General features: G+C 39.9%; 1 protein-coding gene across 1 annotated transcript; it reads left to right on the forward strand.

The window, feature by feature from the left end:
• Positions 1-7,063: 7,063 nt before the first annotated feature.
• Positions 7,064-17,185, forward strand: LOC108787112 (keratin, type I cytoskeletal 19-like). Its single transcript, XM_018556573.1, has 9 exons — positions 7,064-7,314; positions 7,423-7,718; positions 10,182-10,264; positions 12,129-12,285; positions 13,865-14,026; positions 14,113-14,238; positions 14,485-14,705; positions 15,704-15,757; positions 16,919-17,185. Exons 1-9 carry the CDS (start codon positions 7,143-7,145, stop codon positions 17,010-17,012), a joined length of 1,365 nt encoding a protein of 454 aa, XP_018412075.1. The 5' UTR covers positions 7,064-7,142; the 3' UTR covers positions 17,013-17,185.
• Positions 17,186-17,656: the final 471 nt, after the last annotated feature.

The following is a 17,656-nucleotide window of genomic DNA, read 5'->3' on the forward strand; positions in this document are numbered from 1 at the left end:
TGCCCTTCATTGACAACACTGACATCACATCTAAGATGGCGGTACACAGCAGCAGTCTCATGCATTTTGTATGTCTTGACAGGAGAGGCTTTTTCAGGCAAATAACATGCATAACGCACATTAAACACACATAATATTTTATGGGAAGATTTTTGTTAACATGAATGATCTGGTGAAAAGGCTCTTTAAACATTTGCAAGAAAGTGATAACACAAAAATTCACATAAGTCATTTAAACACAGGGCAAGAGGGACGTATGTGGATAGAAGAGGAAGAGATTGGTTTCTGTAGAAAACAGGGACTGTTGCTTTCAAAATAGGAATTTTGGAAGAATAATGAACCTGAAAAATAGATGCTGCACCAAAGGATGGGTTCTATCAGATTTCATTACTGCACTACCTTCGTCGAGCACCACCTGCTTGCACTAACTGAAAGAGGAACTTTACCCACCAATTTAATGTCCCTAAAACAGTTATTGTACTGCCATGCCAACTGTCAAGGTTGCCACATATTTCAACTTATGAACGTTCAAGCCCTCAAATGGCTGCTGTCATAGCTGATCACATGTGCAGCACCATGGCCACTGCAATCTAAATAGAGGCTAAAATGGCACCTTACTTGGCTATAAGGGATAGGATGTTGCAGCTACTCTTTAATCTGGCCCAATCATATCACATCTTTAGGAAGGTGCGCTTCACTTCTAGGCTTTGCCTCAACTTGCGTTGTAGTTTTATTGTCTCTCCTCAAAAAACATTTGGTTCACAAGCTCCAGTTCCAATATTATAATCATTTTATAGACAATTTCCTTGTAGTCATATTGACAATAATATGTATTCAAATCTAGTACAGTAATTAGCAGTAGATGCAATCTTCTGGCCCCACCTATTAGAACCTCTCCCAATAGTCATAAAAACTTTCACGTAATTATGTCTGTAGACTTATCTGTATCTGGGCCAAGTCACGTATTACATGAACAGTGATAATGAGTACATAGAAATCCATTGATGGATTAACAAAAGAAAACTAATCACTCTTGCCTTCATCACTGCTGCAGGGGTTGGATAGACATTTTAGGAAGTATGTTTAATTAATTTTCAAAACAGTTATCAATGCATTGAAAGGTATATCACAAAACAATCTGCAGAAAGTACATCCGCGGACAGCTCATGTTGTCTGGAGCAGAGAATGATGGCAGAAAAGAAGGGTCTGAATCAGGGATAGGTAAACCCCAGCCATTCAGGTGTGGTGTGACTACAAATCCCATTAGGCACTGCCGGACTCTGACAGCCACATGTATGACTCCCAGAAGCAAATGTGTGATGAGATTAGAAGACAAACCACAGCTGGAGTGCTGGAATTTGTCTACCTCTGGTCTAGATGGTTCATCTGAGTCCCACCTGCATTGAGCTTCACCCAGTGCTCTAGTGCCTCCCTTACCCACTTTCTATATCATTCATTGAGTAGTGATCTTGAGTTTGCAAGTGTGCTTTCTCAAGTACTGTACAAAGTTTCTTAGTTTAACCCTATTCACATGCATGGGACACCCCATTACAGTTCACTGTGCAGGATCACTTCACTTTGGGGTAAATCAGCCCATTAAGCAACAGAGCACACTATGAATGCACTGAGCACAGTCTGAGGCTGACAGAGATTGAAAGTCTTTAAATGACTCTGTCTATTAGTACCCTCCATTTAGCCTTGGCTTGCCTCCTCCTGACCGGTCTTACTGGCTGACCATCAGGCGGTGGAGTCTTTGACTTCAGAATGGTCCAGTCTTATCCATCGGTGGAGTTCCCAGGCCCCACCTTGTAGAGCTAAGGCTGTCTCCTTTGTATGCAAAGACTTTCCCTTCCTCATTGCAATATTGCAACAAAGATGGGCGTAGAACCTTTCTAAATAAAACTTTTCTGGAAACCCATCAAGTATGGTAAGTGTTGAAACGGTTAGCATGAAGTGAAATACAGGTGGAAATTTTGCACTGGTAACCCCACAGTTGCCCCGGCATGTTGTTCATGTTTACTGTGAGATTTTTATAAGGGTTTCAGGCAAGTTTGTACTGACTCACATTTATTGTAGTAACTATGAGCCATTTCTGCAACATATTGCTAATGTACCACAGTAAGCAACATTCCTTCCAGGAGATACTTGTCCAGCCCTATCTGAAATCAGAAGACGCCTATAAAATAGACTGTAAGTGTTGCTCAGACTATGCATAGATTAACGTTCATTGGCAGTTCTAATTAGTTCTCAAGGGATTTTCCGATTGATTGTGAAATAACACTCATCTATGTTCATTGTAGCCTTATGTAATTAAGTGTCAGAAAGAAAAGTGACTGTTTCCCATAGTAACCAACCAACATATTTACAGCCAAGCTGGCTTGTTGTAAATATGTTTGGTTCATACCAGGACAAATAGAGATGGCAAATCTCCCTAGCAAGAACACAAACAGCTAAAAAACTTGACAGAGGTTCTAAATATCTATAGTAAATTAGAAGAAAAATGGACACCCCTGTTTACTTCTTTTTAACCCTATAATGTTGAAGCTAAAAACAACTCTCAATGCCTGAAACCTGTTTTTCCACCTTGGCATGTGTTAGTAAAACTGTACATATCCTCGCAACTACATAGGGCAGTTGTTCTCAACCTTTCTAGGGCCGGGACCCCTTGGTAACATTTGCCAAGTTGTGGTGACCCCAACGGTAAAATGTAGGGATGACGCGGCTGCTGCAGTGACATCTGGCGGAGTGGCGGGAGAACTGACACTGCTACGCTAGGAGAGGGCGAGGAGGACTCTCACCTAGCACAGAAGAAATCACACAGCGACCCAGAGGTTGAGAACCACTGGCGTACGCCATCAGAATAAAATGTTTTTAAAAAAACCACCATAGGAATGCATAGCTAGATTCTTAATGGCTATTTCACTTTGCAATAGCCAATAGCAAACTAGCTATTGCACCCACTATTGCTGCTGTCAATCACTAGAAGAGGACCTGATGGAGAACTGCAGGTCCCCTCTGCTGATTGGCAGCAGCAGAGGGCGGGTGCAATAGCTAGTTTGCTATTGGCTATTGCAAAGTGAAATAGCCAATAGGAATCTAGCTATGAATTCCTATGGTGTTTTTTTTTTTCTGACTTATGGCAGCCCCTGATGTCAGAAAAAAAAAAATCACAGGGAAACATCTACTCTGCTTGAGCAGAGTAAATCTTTCCGGGAGAAAGTTTTTCTCTCTCGGGCGGCCAACTCCCGGGCGACCCCTGGCAAATCGTGATTCGACCCCTGACTGGGCTGCGACCCACAGGTTGAGAACCGCTGACATAGGGGCTGATTTCTAAACTGTTCGCATGGAGTTCTGCTGTGTGAACGATAGTTACTGCACTGTATGGCCACTAGATGGAGCTGAAGAGCATAGGAAATTTCTATATTCCTCGGCTCCATCTAGTGGCCATACAGCGCAGTGAATCTCCTTCGCAAAGCAAATGGCTGTGTGAGCAATTTATAAATCAACCCCTTAGGGCATCCATAAATGTTAATCTCCTGATTTTGTATCAAAGGACTACTGGCCAAAACTAGTAAAAACCTTTTTTATTTTTTAGCTGTATATTTATTGCTATTGCCATGATCCACACCAAAAAAATAGCAAACTGTCCTACTCCTGATGTACATAGGAATACCACATATGTAAGCATTATTTTTTGCTTATACCCATAGAAGGGCCCAGAAACAATAGATCACATTTTACTTTTTTTGTTTTATCTCGCCTGTCAGTATAAGACCAGGAGCTGTGAGTGACTGCTTGGTCCCAGCGTTGGGAAGCATGATCAAGTGTGCTTGCAAAACAAAAACATGCCACATATATGGCCCTCTTCTGTGATGCCACATATATGTGTTATGCCATTAGTTAGTTTAGTTATATATCCTGCTTCACTGAGGAGCTTAGGGACGAAGACTTCTACTGTTGACCTTTCCCAGCTTTTGATTTGACCTGCAGCCAGGTCAGGTTCACATCAACAGCCTTGATATCCTCATATAGGCTTTGCTGCCGGGAGCCTCTGGATCTGCCTCTCCTGTGCTGTCCTAAGGGGATTCCAATCGAGCGCCTGTCTACAGATCTCATTTCCACCATTTCATAAGGCATGTCCAATCCATCTCCATTTATGCTCTCGGATCTAGGTCTTTTGGTGGAGTACATATGGATGAATAGCCGGGTTAACAGCAGGGAACAGAGGACTGCCTGTGGTTTAACCATTGGAGGATTATCACAACTTGCTGTCTATGGCCATCTTTTATAGAGGGTCATGGAGATTGGGTGAGTGTGGAAAAGGATAAGCATGTGGATCACCTGGTAGTAGGGATCACTGTTTGGATGGTGAAGCACAGCGTTTTTTGAAGAAGATTATTCACTTAGGATATTGATATTAGTTCTTGTGACTGTTTTGAAGATAATTGGGACAATTGAAGCACTATTTTCACATTTGTTCTTATCTATATTGTTCAATTTACTTTTATTGTATGACACACTATACTAATGTGTTGGATGCACTATAACGTATGAACTATAGATTCATTGTTTGGGAGATTATTATTATGTGATTGATTTGTTGTTATGCTTTTTTTTCTGATCACGTTCACAAATTATTCATTGAGCATATACAGTATTTTACACGTGTGATAGCGCAGTGCACTTTTTTTATTATTTGAATAGCAGAACTCCCAAAAAGTCCACTTTAGAAGGTAAGAACCACTTTTCTCCCTATATGTCCCTCTCTCTCTACCTTTTTAATTATCATGATCAGGATAATACAAGAGTTTTTTGACTGATGACTGATGGTAAAATGAAAGTGAGCAAGGATTGTTTTAATGTTATCGAATGGCTCAGCTTGGAGGTGTAGTTAACACATATAGGGGGTTATTCACTAAAGAGCCGAAGGATCCAGCCGTAACTTCGGCTGATCCTTCGGCTCTCTTCGGCTGCCTCTGCCCTTCGGTTCAGTCGAACTCGTACAGCAGCCGAAGGCAGCCAAGCCAAAGGCATATGCTTTGACTCGACTGAGCCGAAGTGACAGCCAAAGCGGGGAAAAAGATCGGCCGAAGCAAATCGATCTCCACGCAAATGACAGCTGGGCGGAGCCAGCCGTGATCTCAGGACTCGCTCCGCCCAGTTGTAATGACAGATCAGCGTCCCCAAATTACCTGGGGATGCTGATCTGTCATTAAGCAATAATAACAGTATTTATTCATAGGCCAGGACCTGCTAGAAGACTCTGGCAGCTGCCGGCCAATAGGAAACAGTTGGGCGGAGCTAGCTGTCACTGCTAGCTCCGCCCAATTGTTCTTCTTTTGCGGGCATGTATGCTGGCGTTTTAAAAAAAACAACATTTTTTATTTATTTTTTTATTTTCCTATTTAAATTTTCCTATTTTCTTAAATTTTTAAAATAATTTTTCAACTTTGAAAAAAAAATTCATTTCACTTATTTTCTATTCCGCTCGGTACCGCTCAACTACTCACTTAGTGCCATTTGGCCCCTATGAGGACATAATAGTGGGCACCTAGAGATGATTGCACAAATGTTATCTTACAGAATTCTTCAAAGGATCAAGAACTTTCTGCATGCAAATGTCCCAGCACATAAGCATCAATCATCTCTGCACCCTGTGTGCTTCTGAACAGAGAGGAATAGAGTTGGGGTGGCAGAATTTAGACTTCTGTAGTCTAAATGCCATTGGGAGATGTCATTGCATATTGAGCAAAATTGTAGAAATGTCACCAGCACACCAATCCTTTTAAGATAGCAAAAGCTTCATTTATTGAAGTTTTTTGTCATATGACCAAACAAGTGCTTTCAGGACCACACAGGGTCCCTTCATCAGGCTTTAGCATTGACGTAGCCTGATGAAGGGACCCTGCGCGGTCCCAAAAGCGCTTGTTTGGTCATATGACAAAAAACTTCAATAAATGAAGCTTTTGCTATCTTAAAAGGATTTGTGTGCTGGTGACATTTCTACAATTTTGCTGACATTCGCGGCGCCATCCGCGGTCACTGCGAGCACCCCCCACTACAAGGGACATATCGGTAAGGAGTGCAACAAGGATAGTACTTATTGCATATTGAGCATCACAGCTTTGAGACTCTGGAAGATAAAATGATCGAAGAGCAGACATTTCTTAATGGCTGCTTTGCGTTTTCTTGCCACTTAGAAAACTCTGTCCAAGTGATCGGCATCTTTAAAGAAGCTGATACCTAAATTTGGCTAGATGCTCTAGGATTTTTTCACCCACTGACATATTGATTTCTCTGAATCAGGTAAGACCTTGTGGCCAGAGACTTCTACAATGAATGCATGCTTCTTCTACATTCTCTGTTAGGAGAAGCACACAATCGTTCCAAAATTTAGATATAGACAGACAAAATAAGTGAGACGATCTAGAACTTATATCAGTAATGATCACTACTTGCACATTTAGTTCTGTAAGAGAGCGAAGGTCAGCTATAGCAGAATTGATCATTAAAAGTGTTATAAAAATAATATAAAATGTTGCAATAGTTTTTTTTTTATTATTTTGTCTGACCGTGTCTCTTTAAAGCCATCTCTCCAATGTTAAAGCATCAATTATGGGTAGATTAATCTGTTAAAAAGTACCGATTACCTTCATTAAAATACTGTATATTTTGTCTAGGTTTTGTTATTTGCAGTAATAAGACTGATGTGGATATGTCTTGGTTTTGTATTGATATGATATTTGGAGAGACATTCTATAATAAATACATTTGTAACACCACAAAGCGTATAGCTTTTTCCAACCAAACTTCAGTAGTTATTGATTTAATTGCTTCAGGCTTTATTCCAGGAAAAATAGATGAGCATGAATTTCTGTTCTCGTCTATACATCTGGAGTGTAAACAAGATAACACCCAGATGCTATGCAGGTAATGATTGTCCATCATCTCCAGTAAAAAAAAAAAAGAGGTGCTGAAAGAAAATTGGCAGCGATTTCTAAACTCCAATTAAATGGTGACACCCAATGCCTAATTGGTATAAAAGGAATCAATAGAAGAAGGCATGCATCTGTGGCCCTGTCTCAGATCCTGTTGTGTAGTTTCGTCTGTAGCATCTTCTTGTAAAGCTTTTCTTTGCCACCATGAGTGTAAAACAAGGAGTTAAGGGCTTAGGGAGCTCAGGTTCCAATTCTGTTCGTGCCTCTAGTGTTAGAGTTTGTTCTGGAACACAAAGCCATGGTGGATTTTATGGTGGTGGGGCAGGAGGGAGCTTAGCCGGTGGATACGGTGGATATGGCTTTAGTAGTGGGTCAGGTAATGCTGGGGTTGCTTGCGGCTTTGGTGGTGGATCTGGTTTTAGTGGTGGATCTGGTTATGGTGGTGCAGGTTATGGAGTTCACTCTGGCTATGGTGTCGGATCAGGCTTTGGGGCTAGCTCTGGTTTTGGCCATGGAGGCGGACCTGGCTTTGGAATTGGAGGGGGTCATGGAAGTGGTTTTGGGTATGGACAGGACCAAGGATTGCTCAATTTCAATGAGAAGAACACCATGCAGAATTTGAATGACCGTCTGGCTTCATACCTCGACAAAGTGCAAGACTTGGAGCAAGCCAATGCTGAACTAGAAAAAAAGATCCGCCAGTGGTATGAATCTCATGGACCAAAGCCAAGCCAAGACTATAGTCATTACTTCAAAACCATTGAGGAAATACAGAAAAAGGTAAGATTCTGAAGATGTATTAAAGTGTATTAATCATGGTTTTATGGATTTTAAAATGAACACTACATATGTTTTTTTTTTTCTTTATGCTTGTTGTATTAAACCTTTATTATTCCTAAACACAGTATTCTGTTAAAATGGACACCATAGACATAGTGGATGGGGCTGAGAACTAAGGTGCAGAAGTTCCAGAGATGTAAATATATTATGGGCGATTCAGTGGCTGACAAGATCATCAAAGATAGATGAAATGGCAGTTTGGTTTTTAGGATTAGTGATGATAATGCTATGTTGATCATTATTTGTATAGGTCCTTATTGGTGCAGATAAGGAGTAACCTTTGCAATACCTCAATAGATGATACTATCCCAAATGGTATCAATAGAAAAGTCTACATGATAGTGGGAGGAGGTTCTATCACCAAACTAAAATACTTTGAGCTTAAATGTAGACCTAATCCCAGAGGGCCCTTGAGCAGTTGCACACAATGGTTTGTCTTAACAACAGCCCAGAATGGGGCTTTAATGTTCTCAGGTATTTTAATGGGTATATTCTTGATTTTAAAATTACACCAGTCTTTTTCAAGTTCCCATTCCATATATGCTGTGTATACTTTTTGTCTGATTTTAGGATAATGTGGGTGAAACCGCACACATAAATAGACATTAGGGGGGTGATTTACTAACCTAAACACACGCACGCAGCAGGTGCGTGTGATTTTTACACAGCAAAGCGTATTTATCAACCAAAAAGTCTCTATAAGCATATTTCCACTAATGCCATATATGGAAAAAATCATGCACATGATGCATATATAATGCTGCTTCACAGTTTAGACAAAAATGGTTAGCTCATGCATTTACATTCCTGCATTCATCAACGCAAGCAACACAATGTAGAGCTAATTTACACAACATCACCTTGCAATTCAGGGCAGGGCTTTGCACAACACATCTGCTGGGTGTGTACACACTACAAAGGTGTTTAGATTCCACCCATAGATCATGCTGGGAGGGAACACACTACAGAGGTGTATACATGTTCGTGGTGTGTTTATAAGGTTAGTAAATCAACCCCTAGGTCTCCCTGCATGTACCACTTCTCTCCTGAGCATTCTGTGAGCTGAACTTTATATGACTTAAGGGCCCTACAGGTGGCGTAGGTTTCAGCCAATTCCTGCTGACTTTTGTTGAACCCGGTGGAGCTTGAAAGACCACCGACAGCTTGAATTTTGGCCAGTTCAGCAGGAATTTAGAGCTTTAACAGCCTGATGAGAGTTATCGAAATAATGTATTAAAAATGGAATGACTGCCAACAATTGGTTATATCTCCTAGTATCAGTGAGATGTAATTGCCTGTGTAGCCTTAGCCATCTCTACCAGAGCCATTACTGTCACCCACAAGGGGCCACCTGTATACCCCATCAACGTTTGGGAAAAATGATAGGGGCCAGAAGGACAGAGCAAGTACATGAGGAAGGAAGGCTAAATACACCTGAAAAAGGGTTAAATTCACATTCACACACACCAGGCTAAGGATGCTTTTTTTAAAAAAAAACAATTGACAGCTATTTTTAGCTAAATCCAATTAAATGTGAAAATGACAGCCACATGACTAAAATAAAGATTTGTGTATTAAGCTGTGTGAATTGAGCCTGAAACAGGGAGTGTGAAAATAAGTAAACTTAAGCTACGATCCTCTTGTCATATGAAAAATTCTGTGACTTAGACGAGGCAAACGAAAGAGGGCACCATCCTCCTTCTTATACAGTCTCACTTATAATGAATTGCTGCTTTTCATTCCTCAACCACACAATGCCTGCATTGTGCAAGACAGCTGTGTGAACTTATTTCTTGTCTTGCATCCAAATAATAATAAGAGTTAAAGTCGCTCTCTACCTTCCTCAGGTATACTGTAAATCCTTCCCCTTCACCATGCAACTACTCAGAAGGTCACTGTGGCTGTGACCTTCCGAGTAGAGCTCAGACTTCACAGCTTAGATGTGTACCGATTCTCCTTGCACAAGATTGGGCATTCACAGTAAACATTACTTCACCTTATTCTTTTTTATTGTTGTAGACTTGGATTTTAGAACAAAGGTTGAGGTCCTCTTAATAAAATAAACTGTTCTCATGGAAATAGAAGCCTCTTTCTAGTGATTAACAGCACCAGGTCGAAATGGATAATGACTGTTTGAAACATGAACCTTTATCTGAAATTAGCAGAAAGTTTGTAGGGTATTGGTGGGGGTACCATAGTAAGTCCCTATGCTGTTTTAACATAACACCTTAAACTTTACATAGTTCTCTAGATGTTAATGAGCTGAATGGTGCAAATCGATGAGCAGCCTCTCTGTATGTGTTTCCAGGACAAGTCCTACTACTTGGAATTGTGGAATGTCATGTTATGAAAGATACAGGGTTTTATTATTATTAAAGTCATGTTCATTTATGTTTTTGTCAGATCCACGATGCCACCATTGACAACGGCCGTATCACACTGCAGATTGACAATGCCCGCCTGGCAGCTGATGACTTTAAGCTCAAGTAAGTAAAAATAAGTTGTGCCATACTTTTATTTATTTTATTATTTTCAATTATTTTGCAGGTAAAAATGCAAATTTTTAAATATTTGTTCAAAAAAGATGTTATTGGTCACATGTGACCATAGTCGTCACACTGCTTCCAAATTCTAACAATAAAAGTTGACTCTGAGCTGCCTAGTTCTAGGTGCTCATACTGCTACAAGTTATTTAGCATTAACTTTATTTACCAAAGTATCTGAAATAAGAACTGTGTTTGCTAGGCATGAGATAAATTGATGGTTTGCTCTCCACTGAGTAATTGGTAAAAATCTAGAGATTGGTAAAACTTCCCAAAATGCATTGGAGTCAATGGGAAGAAATTAAAGGTGATTTAAATCCAAACACAAAAATTTTATTTTTACATTTTTTTTGCAGCTTTCTGGTCACTAGATGATTTTGCATTAGTTTTCTTTTTTCAAGCTTGTTTTTCTTTATTTTTACTTGATGACTCTGCCAGTAACACACTTCCCGTCCTAGGATGACAACATTCAATCACCCCTCTGTATTAGGACAGCAGAAGCAAAATTGGACCACAGAACCATTCTCCTATTGTCCATAACATAGAGGGTGTGGTTCTGCAGGTCTCAGAGATAGCTGAGAACAATGGCACTGATAACAGCACAGGCCAAGAGCACAGTAGGCTATCAGGTTACAAGATCAAAGGGTATTTTTTCAAGTTATCAAAAGATATAGCAAAATACTTTCAAGGTTATATTTAACCGACCAAAAGTGATAAAATAAGATATAGCTCTCAGTGTGCTTTATGGTGTAATTTGCTTGAAATGGCTCCTGGAGAAAACCATAAAACAATTATTTTTATTGCTTGGTGTATGCTTTAGGTGAAGCCTTCTTAAAAAATATATATTTTTCTAGGTAGAAGTATAGTGAGAACTGTTACTGACATACCTTTGTAGATAAACAAAGCCAAAAAAAAAGTCAGGTGAGCATCATGCCAATTGCAAGTGTACCTATGCAGTCCACATGCTGAAATTTGAGGCTCATTTTGACCAAAGGGGAAATTGGCAATTTTGGTGACCCCCTAGTTAATGCAGAGGCTCCCAACCCAGATAGACAACAGTACCAATCCTCTCTCTCTTTCTCTCTGAGAGAGAGAGATCGAGAGGGAGAGAGAGGGCAAGCAAAGGAGGAGGAAGAATGAGAGCATAGCATGAGAAGGAAACTTTATTTTGTCTGCTAAAATCATGACATGGCCAGTCACAAAAAGCTTAATTTAGAGGCCCAATTAAAGGGTTTGTTATTTTAATTTAATTACATCATTGCTGTTGTTTTTTATTTTTTACAGGCAGTGCCACACCAACAGTATGGCCTAACAAAGTCCTGGCATTTATATCATATGAAAGTGGAATGCACATCCTAGGTGGACACTAGATAACCACAATGTGGTAATGTGGTGTGGGCACATCTTAAAGTGAACTTGTGTTTTGCCAATGCAGGGTAAGCAAAAGGCTCACTGCAAGGCAAACTTCTCCAACTTCCTTTTCCTCCCATGCTCCTCCATTCAGCCCTTTGTAATGAAAGGAAATCCCTGTATAACCTACACGTTGCTTGAGTTCTAGCATACAGAAGGCTATGACTGCTCCCCCGTAACAGTGCTGATTGGCCAGCGCTGTCACATGGAGTGAGTCACATGCTCACATACCAACCTGTTATTTTAGCTCTCATCAGTGTGCTGTAGGCAGAAAAGAGAAAGATACATTCTGAGAAGTTACTGAACATTGATGTGCTTTGGTATTCCGTTAAGTTGATGTTGCTTATTTTGCCCAATGGAACTTTTTAGTAGGTACTAAAGAATGTCTTAATAATAGATATGAGAATGAACTTTTCCTGCGCCAGACTGTGGAGGCTGATATCAATGGCCTGAGGAGGGTTCTGGATGATCTGACTCTCAGCAGAAGTGATCTGGAGGCACAGCTTGAGAATCTGAAGGATGAAAAAGCCATGCTGAAGAAGAACCATGAAGAGGTAAAACCAGCTGCATATATGAAATTTGATCAATATGGATCAGTGCTTCCTAAACTTTAGTCATTAGTATACTGTTATCATAAACTTTGCCAAATCCAATCACCACCTGTATGCATGCATGTCTAAATGAAGTCTTCTAAGGCTACATATATCTGCTGCTTTCCTTATAGGATCTATACGTTTCAGGTGTTTGATACAGTTCACACTCCAGTGTCTTCACAGCCCCCTTTTGTTCCCGAGTCTCTTGTGGTTATTCCTTTACCATCCCTAAACCAAATTTCCAGAACTTCATCATCTATTCAAAACACTACTTCCAAATCCAAAATAGGTGTCTTGCAGTAATGATATGTCAAAGTAACAGTAATGTATTGTCCTGTTTTCTATCATTGTAACCACAATCCATACAGGGGGTATTACTATGTCCCTCGGTGAGGGACCAGTAGCTGACACTAGAGTGAGCATATTACCAGTAAAAGTTACCATGCAAACACTGGAGGGAGCTCAGGTAGTTTTCAAGTGGGATTCACAATTATCTTTATTTAGGGCATCATCCAATCCTCAGTTTTGATGAGAGGCCCAGTTATATCACCAGACTATCAAACATAACCTACTTCATAAAGAAAAAATACTCTCAGTTTTAGAGGTTATGGTACAAAAAGATTTAATGTCATAACAATCTACAGTTTTGCAGGTTCTCTCACACTGACATATCTATGTTTCATGCGATCCTGTAGCAATTAAGGGACCTCCATCTCTCTATGGTATGTGTCTTGTGGGGTGCTGCAGTATGGATCTATTGACACCTACTGCATTTTGCGTTAGTGCCATTCTATATAAATGGCATTGCAATGTACTGCATAGAATGCTGTGTGTTACTTGGTAAAGTGCATCTTATTGCAACCCATAAACGTGACTGATGGACTGATGTCTGTGCCAGATTTAAATGGTAATTGCAGATCTTCAGTTTCAAGCCCTCTCAGTAATCCCTTTTTAAGGGCCAGTATTTTCCTGGGTAATTGGCAAAAACATACATTAATGAGGTCAGACAATAATGACCTCTTTAGTAAGACAAATGTAGTATTAGCACATGGAACTACTGCAATATTCTTTCATACCTCACATCCTTTTGAGATAAGATAGATGGACACCTATGCAATCCAAAGGTTTAGTATAGCATAATGCTTTGGCAGTTAAATAGTGCATTTTTATAGAGGTCTTTATATCAGACCAAAATGAGGCACAAGTGAGAAAGTGAAGAAAGAAGGACAGAGGGAATTTGTTTTAAATGAAGGACAGTTGTGAGCTATACTCTTTGATGTCATGAAAACTCTGGCAATCTGTATAGCTTGGGGTGTTGATTATATCCTCTGCATCAAAACTAGGCATAGCGGGATGATCATAGAACTAATATTTAATTGAATTTGGTGCTCAATGTTAAAAAAATAAAATAAAATCCATAGGATTGTATGAGACTTTGTAAACATAACTTCATTTTATCACCAGATGGCACTGTACACAAGTTGAATCTTGGCAGTGGTAGCATCACCTTACAGATATTTTAATGGTGTTTCTTATGCAGGATATGAAGGCACTGCAGGGACAGGTCCAAGGCACTGTCAATGTGGACCTCAACCCAACACCAGGAATTGACTTACAAAAAATACTTGGTGACATGAGACACGATTATGAAAGCATCATGGCCAAAAACAAGAAGGACATGGAAGACTGGTATCGTGTTCAGGTGATTTTCTCCCACTATAGAATCCAAAATGATATTCAATATATTCGCTCTATACTGCAATAATATGATGGTGCTGTTTTCCCTAGACCGAAGAACTGAGTCAAAAAATGAAGAAGGAGACACATGAAGTCAAGTCTACTCAGACCGAAATCACAGATTTGAGACGCACTTTCCAAAGCCTTGAGATTGACCTCCAGGCACAGATTAGCATGGTATGTGGATAACATAGCATAAAACAAACACCAGTGTTAAAGAATTGCTGTTTAATTCTGTAAACAATGTAATATCAGCCTACAAAAAAATAGAAGCAGCAGTTCAGTTCCGTGCCCTCATAGGTGTGGGGAGAATTTTAACCTCTGTCTTCTTTCTAGATACACCATATAGGCCACTTTGTAATTGGTAAGGAAGTTTAAAATTTGTGCGCTGTATAACTTTGTTTCCCAATTACGCTCTTTTAGAAAGCTGCTCTGGAGGGAACGCTAGCAGAAACCGAAGGACGCTACTGTATGAAGCTTGCAGAAATCCAGAATATGATTCAGAAAGTGGAGGAAGAACTTGCAAACATCCGCTGTGATATGTCGAATCAAAGCCAAGAATACCAGATCCTTCTAGATACCAAGGCTCGTCTAGAGAAAGAAATCAACACCTACCGCAGCCTACTGGATGGACAGGGAACTCAGTATGTACACAAAGAATAGCTAAAGATGCTAACTATTGTGATGGCTTAAGGTGAAGTAGGGAAGGGAAGGTAGAAGTGCTATCCAGATAGGCACTTATTCTACATCCCAGAGGGAGAGCTGTGTTTTAGGAACAGGAGTCAAGACTGTAGCTGACCAGTATAAGAGTATTTCAGTATTTAGGGCAATGAAAATGGAAAAGATGAAACGATTAGTCCACACAAAATAGATACCCCAGTTGTTTGTAGAACCTGGATATTTAAACCAGCTTCGTATATCTCTGGGGAATTATACTAGTGAGATCCTTTCTTTTGAGCTCCTGGCTCTTCAAACTTGCTTTGACCATTCTGAGGGGGTTCCCACCCACTTACTGTAACTGTGGCAATTATTTCACTAGACAGGAGTTGAGGGAAAATCTCAAATAGAAACTTTGAAAGAAATAGAATAGAGGACAGACAGAACCCCATCAGAATGTTTTATTTATGTCTGGGTCCCTGTTACAGATTTTTCTGTGTCGATGAAGTGGACCTTGGTGTGCTGGTGACCATATTATCTCCTTTAGTCTTACGGAACCATTCGTTGGCCATTTCAGCACCCATTTAGGCTACTTATGAGTTGATTTGGAGTGCAATGTGATACCTCTGAACAATTTGAGGTGGAGTCACTCTGTCCAAAGAAATACTTATAATATACCAATATATCAATCTTGTCCAATATCCCCACTTCAGTAAGAACACATTGAATTGATACAAAATGGTCATATTGTTTAAAATATTTTACTTCCTGAACTTTTTTTTGTGTGGATGATCTATTAGTTACTGCTAGTGTAGGTGATCATTTACATTATAGGTGTTTTAACATCTTTTTCTTAGGACTGAAGCAGAATCAGAACATAGAATCCAGTTTATAAATAAATAAATACATACATACATACATACTGTACATGTATTACTATCTGCTGTGCATAGGTAACATTCATTGCCTAAATATTTTTCCACAGGATTTCAAAGGGCTCCCAGGATTATTCATCAGGCTCCCAATCTGATAAAACAGGTATGTAATTTCTCACTAGAAGATAAAGAAAGTGGACACAATGACCAATATAATTCTGAATCCAGACCAGATTTTCACAGTCGCAGTAGCAGCTTCTAGTATGTACCAAGCCAGGCTTTCTTTCCTTTCCTTCCCTGCTCAAATGACTTGATATTGGAAACCTATACTAAGGGATATATGCCGGTTATAATTGCTGACCATTAAATGAAAATGCTATTTGTCAAGCTGCTATGAGTGATTTCTGATTTCAAAGAACAAACATGAAGCAAATCAAGTTTGAGTAACATCACAGATCCTTATATGTGCATCAGGATCAGGTACTCGGAAAGTATTGAGGCCACACAGTCCATATGGCAAGCAGGCAACTGACATATTCATTCTCAGAATGCCTAAATGGTTCACAGAATACATGGTGTCCTGTGAATGGGCAAGGGGAGAGGGAAGCAGATAAAGAAAAGAGAAGCGACTCTGGACATGGCACACAGCTCAGCAGAAGTAACTTTTTTTACACAGCAGATAGTTCTGCTTTAAGCAAACCCAAGTTTTGCCCATGGAGGAAAAAGCACTAACATCCCCCAGCAGCACATACTCACTTCCTCTTTGCCACCCAGTTGCTCCCTCTTGGTCATGTCTTGGAACTTAGTCAGCGGTGAGGACTCTCAGCCCACCACCATGTGAGAGATCTGGACCAATCGTCAAGTACCAGCGCTGTGCCATGGGAGGCAGGGGACTGGGACTCCATACCTAGAAGTAACAGGTTATTTTTTTTGCTTTTAGCATTCAAATGAGGTGGTAGGGGAGTAAGTGGAAGGTGGCTATGTACTGGGGTGGGGGGTTATCAGAAATTAAAATAGTTAAATGCATCTGTATATTTAGAAAAATAATAACGGTTGGGTAACAAAGCTTCACTAACGTCCATACATACATAATACATCTGATACAACTATGAATATTATGGTCCACCATGTGTCTTCCACTTTATCTACATCTGCCCATCTTTTCCCATTGTCAGTAAACACATAATGAGAAAACATTTTCTTGTTTTCTCTCTACCAATTTAGTGTAGAGGATTAGCTTCATTATATAATATAAGGATTATTACTTAAGAAGGAAGTACACCAACGATATCACTTATAAGGAATCTCTTTGTTGGCTTCTTCCTAGGTTCCTATAACGTAAGAATCCGGACTGAGGACAGTGATGGTCGTGTGATCTCCACCCATGACCAGAAATACCAATCTGGATACAGAAAGTAATCAACACTTCACTCCAGGAACAATGCCTAATATTCTCCTATCTTTCAATGCTCATAGCTTATGACTGTATCTTTCTTAATGAAACATGTCAACCAGGAGCACAAAGCAAATTACGGGTGATTGTACTTGAGGAAGCATAAATAAGTTGTACTAACAACCATCATATAAGTAATTGTTAGAAATGGTTTAAATGGCCTGTCCATCCAAAACTGATACTTCTAGGAGTGGATGTTAGAGATTTGCTTTACTTACTGGCATCTTATGTCACAGGGACTCCAACTGTGCAATGACCTTATTGGTTCCAAAAAAAGAATCTTGGCCAATAGCTGTGGGAGTTGGGTGGAGTTGAGAATTCTGGAGCTCTTATTGTTAGAGTACCCATAGCAAGGCAGTGGGGGGTTCATCCTGATTGCATCTACCAAGAACTGAAATATGAATTTTGGCAGACAAAGCCTTTAACCAAGCCAGCTAACCAAGTAACCATAGCTGTTATCCTGATTACTTGACAAACACTTGCACTTTACCATTAAATATAAGTATATCGTCTCCAAACCATGAGACAGAAGAATCAATATATTTGCAGATGTTATTGTAATATATAACATTCACACTACATTGATTTAGCATTTGACCATGGCTCCTCC

Source organism: Nanorana parkeri, unplaced genomic scaffold (genome assembly GCF_000935625.1).
Source record: "Nanorana parkeri isolate BGI_ZX_2015 unplaced genomic scaffold, ASM93562v1 scaffold242, whole genome shotgun sequence".
Taxonomy (NCBI): Eukaryota; Metazoa; Chordata; class Amphibia; order Anura; family Dicroglossidae; genus Nanorana; species Nanorana parkeri.